At 38.5% G+C, this 4495-nt stretch overlaps 1 protein-coding gene across 1 annotated transcript; it reads left to right on the top strand.

Annotated features, from left to right (window-relative positions):
• Positions 1 to 1323: 1323 nt before the first annotated feature.
• On the top strand, positions 1324 to 2256 carry LOC112141725 (gastrula zinc finger protein XlCGF17.1-like; the record flags this gene model as incomplete). The annotated part of the gene is made up of 1 exon (XM_036210872.1): positions 1324 to 2256. A coding segment is annotated over one exon (933 nt), but the record flags the coding sequence as incomplete, so codon positions are not given.
• Positions 2257 to 4495: the final 2239 nt, after the last annotated feature.

The raw sequence follows: 4495 nt of genomic DNA on the forward strand, positions 1-4495 counted from the left end.
AGCCACGAGCCACAAGCCAGAAACCAGAACAGGAACAGAACAGGAACATCAGAAGTTCTTCCAGTCTTAAGATCACGTTTTTTTTCGCGCGCTTTCTTCCTTTTCAACATTTTAAAACATTTTAAAACACAAGACAAGGCGTGGTCAGGGAACAGGGCAGGGTCAGTGCAAGGAGCGAGGCAACAAAATAAACAGGCAGGGGACAAACACAGCAAGGCAACAGAGAACAAATGCTCAGACTGAATGCACCAGAGATAGAATTTAAGACTTTGCATGGAGCAGAGTGGTGAGCAGGGTTTAATACAGTTTGGGGATTAACTTGAATGGGAAACAGCTGGTGAAGGCAGGAGTGGCAGACAGATGCATTGTGGAACAATGAGTGAGGAAAGGAACAGATGCAGTCAGTACTCTGGTGAGGGTTCCCACTGGTGGTCGGAGGAGGGCGAGACACCGAGGAAAAAGCAGAGACAATTTAGGATTAACACAAGTGTTTAATAACAAATTTAAATAATACATGTGGTACTAGCGTTCAGAAAGGTCTCATTCGCAGAGAATTCTGACGATATGAGGAGATGCAAGAATCTTTATAGGGTTGCACAAACAATCTTCAAACAATGCTACACGTCACATGTCATGCCCATAGTAGTAAAGTCGACCATTACCTCTGAGGCTTCTGCTTCAAGCAATTTTGCACATCACATGTCAAATTAACTAGATCTACAATTATATCAAGGTCTACGTGTGATCTATATCTTTACTCACCTCGAGTAAGAAGCACAATTCGGGGCTATATTTTATGTCAAAAACTCCCTAAGTCATCTCTTGGTATTTTAACAAGCGAAGGCAGTTTAAGTGTGGGGGGATACATTCAGAAGCATGTTTTAATGAGCACAATAGGTTCATTTAAAGGTTACAGATACAACTAAAATGAAAATAGAAGTTAATCAAAAATATTCACGTCCAATCTCCTTTTTTGTCTGTGTCCCTGCAGTCCTCCCCCAGCATTATGTGAGTGAAGAGGACAATCTTTACATCCAGCAAAGGAATTTAAGAGTGGAACTAAAGGAACCAGAACCTCTACAGATTAAAGAAGAACAACAGGAACCAGAACCTCTACAGATTAAAGAAGAACAAGAGGAGGAACCAGAACCTCTACAGATTAAAGAGGAACAAGAGGAACCAGAACCTCTACGGATTAAAGAAGAACAGGAGGAACCAGAACCTCTACAGATTAAAGAAGAACAGGAGGAAACAGAACCTCTACAGATTAAACAAGAACAGGAGGAACCAGAACCTCCACAGATTAAAGGGGAACAAGAGGAACCAGAACCTCCACAGATTAAAGATGAACAGGAAGAACCTCTACGGTTCAGATATAACATAAAAACTCACCTAGGAGCGAAGCCTTTTTCATGTAAAGAATGTGATAAAAATTTCAATCAAAAGTCTTACCTAAAAAGACACATGAAAATTCACACACGTGAAAAGCCTTTTTCTTGTAAAAAATGTGACAAAATTTTTAACTATGCATTTCATCTCAAAACACACATGATAATTCACATAGGTGAAAAGTCGTTTTCTTGTAAACACTGTGATAAAAGTTTTAGTAATTTATCTACTCTCAAATCACACACGATAACTCACACAGGAGAGAAGCCCTTTTTATGTAAAGAATGTGATAAGGGTTTTAAATATAAATCAACTCTCAAAAGGCACATGAGAACTCACACAGGAGAGAAGCCCTTTTTATGTAAAGACTGTGATACAAGTTTTAAACATAGATCTACTCTCATAAGACACATGAGAACTCACACAGGAGAGAAGCCCTTTTTATGTAAAAAATGTGATAAGAGATTTAGACAAGAATCTTATTTAAAAAAACACACGAGAACTCACACAGGAGAAAAGCCTTTTTTGTGTAAGGAATGTGATAAGAGATTTAGACAAAAATCTCATATAGAAAAACACATGAGAACTCACACAGGAGAAAAGCCTTTTTTGTGTAAACAATGTGATAAACGTTTTAGTCAAATATCTAATCTCAAAAAACACATGAGAACTCACACAGGAGAAAAGCCTTTTTTGTGTAAAGAATGTGATAAGAGATTTAGACAAGAATCTCATATAAAAAAACACATGAGAACTCACACAGGAGAAAAGCCTTTTTTGTGTAAAGAATGTGACAAAACTTTTAGTTGTGTATCTACTCTCAAAAGACACATGATGAATCACAGGAGAAAATCCTTTTTTGCCTAAAAAAATGTGACACAAGTTTTTGTCATGTATGTTCTCTCATCGTTTTTTTGTGCATTGAATGTTATGCAAACTTTAGACAAATATCTAATCTCAAAACACACACAAGAACTTACAAAGTTAGAAAGAAATTCTAAACATTTAGAAAAAGAAATAATTAAGAATTTATTTGTTTAAGTGAATAAATATGTTTATAACTCTTTATAACACAGGGCCCACATTAATCTGCCAATTAAGTCCTAACACTTGCCAAGACTTTACTGAGTCTATAAATTGCCTCAGTCAGTTAGTAGAATAAAATATATTTCAAATCACCTTTATACAACTGTTTACACTCAACCTGTGTGGAGATTCTGCTTTTAATTTCCAGTAATACTTGGATCATTCTCACTCTACTAAAGGAATCCAAAGCTAAACATCAGTTACTGTGTTTGATCAACTATCAAATTCCTCTGACCTGAACCCAATAAAAATATCTATGAACTGTGAAGAGGAAGATGAGACAGCAGACACAACAATGAAGATGACCTGAAGTCAGCGATCAAATCAACCTGAGCTTTCATGACATGAACCCAGAGCCACAGGCTGATGGCCTCCATACCACATTGATGCAGTCATTCAATGAAGAGGAGGAACAAGTGATTATTGAATGGAGAGAAAAGAACAGTTTTATGAAACCTGACGTGTGCTGAAAACATTATTTTGATATGATATTCTCATTACATTTTGTAATGATTCTGTATGTCACGAGTTTCATGTATTAAATTAACAAAATATTAAACTTGTTCATGAAATGCACTCTTTTAGACATATCTCTGAAAAAATATGTTGTTTTGATTTATGAAAGTCAGATTAAATTTTAAAAAATGATGATGTTTGCTTTTTATTAGTTGATTTTTATTAGTAGATGTTTGTATTTTATTACATCATTCACAGTTGTTAAGTTAATCGATGTGGTTGTAGTTTTTGAGACAATGCTGTCTAAGTCTGTTTGTTACCATGACAACACTAGAATATTTTACACTAATTATTTTCTACGCTTTTCATGTGATTCATGAACATTTAAATATTGTTTTCTGTATAAAATAATTGCAGTTTATATTTTGTTGAGTTATGTTAGCAAATATCAGTTTTGTGGAGGAAAGGTTTTAGTAAAAATGTATTAATGAAGAGGTGGATAAAGAAACAGACTGGTGTTTGTGTTGTTGTGATTCATGTTTTCTAGTAGGGATTAGAAGTGTTTCTCTGTTCTTTTTAGTTCTCAGTGTTCTGTCTCAATCTTTCCTGTGAAGAATAAAGTGGACGTGAACATCAGTCAGAAGTGTGGAGTCTTTCCCACAGTGTGACTTTCTGCTCACTTAATTTTCTTTACTTCCTCAACTAACAACTGAAAGAAATATGTCCAGGAAGCCATGAAGCGTCGAGGGAGCAGCGGGGGCTAGCTGCCTAAAACCTATCAAGATGGACCAGACATCGGTCCAGGATAACGACGAGCTTCCGCTCATTTGGCAGAAGATGTCGGAGAAACTTGTTCAGTCCATTAACGAACGGTTCAACAAATTCAAACAGAATTTTGAAAGCCTGGTGAATACTCAGAGGTGCTAGCTGAACAGCAGTCCACTGCCAAGAACCACACTACGGATCATGAGGTTTGCATTACTATTATGGAATGCTCAGTAGCGGCCCTGCAGCTTGAAAACGCAAATCTGCGTGCCGAGGTGTTTGATCTTGAGAGGGAAAGCCACTGATCTGTTGGGCACCAATTGGGTTTTATGCGGTCCTGGTGTCAAAGCGGTTCTTTGGTTTTAGTTCCTAGTCTGTGTTAATTTCGGTACTTCACTCTCCGCCCCACGCCTTCCCATTCCTGCCCAGCACTCCTCGTTCCACTGTCTCAGCTCCCAGGTTCTTGCATGTGCTCCGTGGTCCCTGGTCCGCGGTTTCCGCCCCATGGTGCCCGGTTCCCGCTCCTGCAGTGTCTCAGATAGCCACGCGCTGAGTTACGACAAAACATTGTATTAGATTAGAATCGTACCTGCTAATGGAGTCACTGGAAAAGTCACGTGCCCAAAGCTGAGATCCTGATTGGCTGATGCGACCTGTCAAACTTCCGGTATTCACATTTGCCTGAGCAAACCGAGCTGCTGGTAGACTTTCTCGCTGCGCGGGTCGCTCACATCGTACCGCGGGGCTTCAATTCGCCTCAGAGCATGCCTGGACCATTGAATAACATTGGAGATTGCCG

This window comes from Oryzias melastigma, unplaced genomic scaffold, assembly GCF_002922805.2.
Source record: "Oryzias melastigma strain HK-1 unplaced genomic scaffold, ASM292280v2 sc00270, whole genome shotgun sequence".
Classification (NCBI taxonomy): Eukaryota; Metazoa; Chordata; class Actinopteri; order Beloniformes; family Adrianichthyidae; genus Oryzias; species Oryzias melastigma.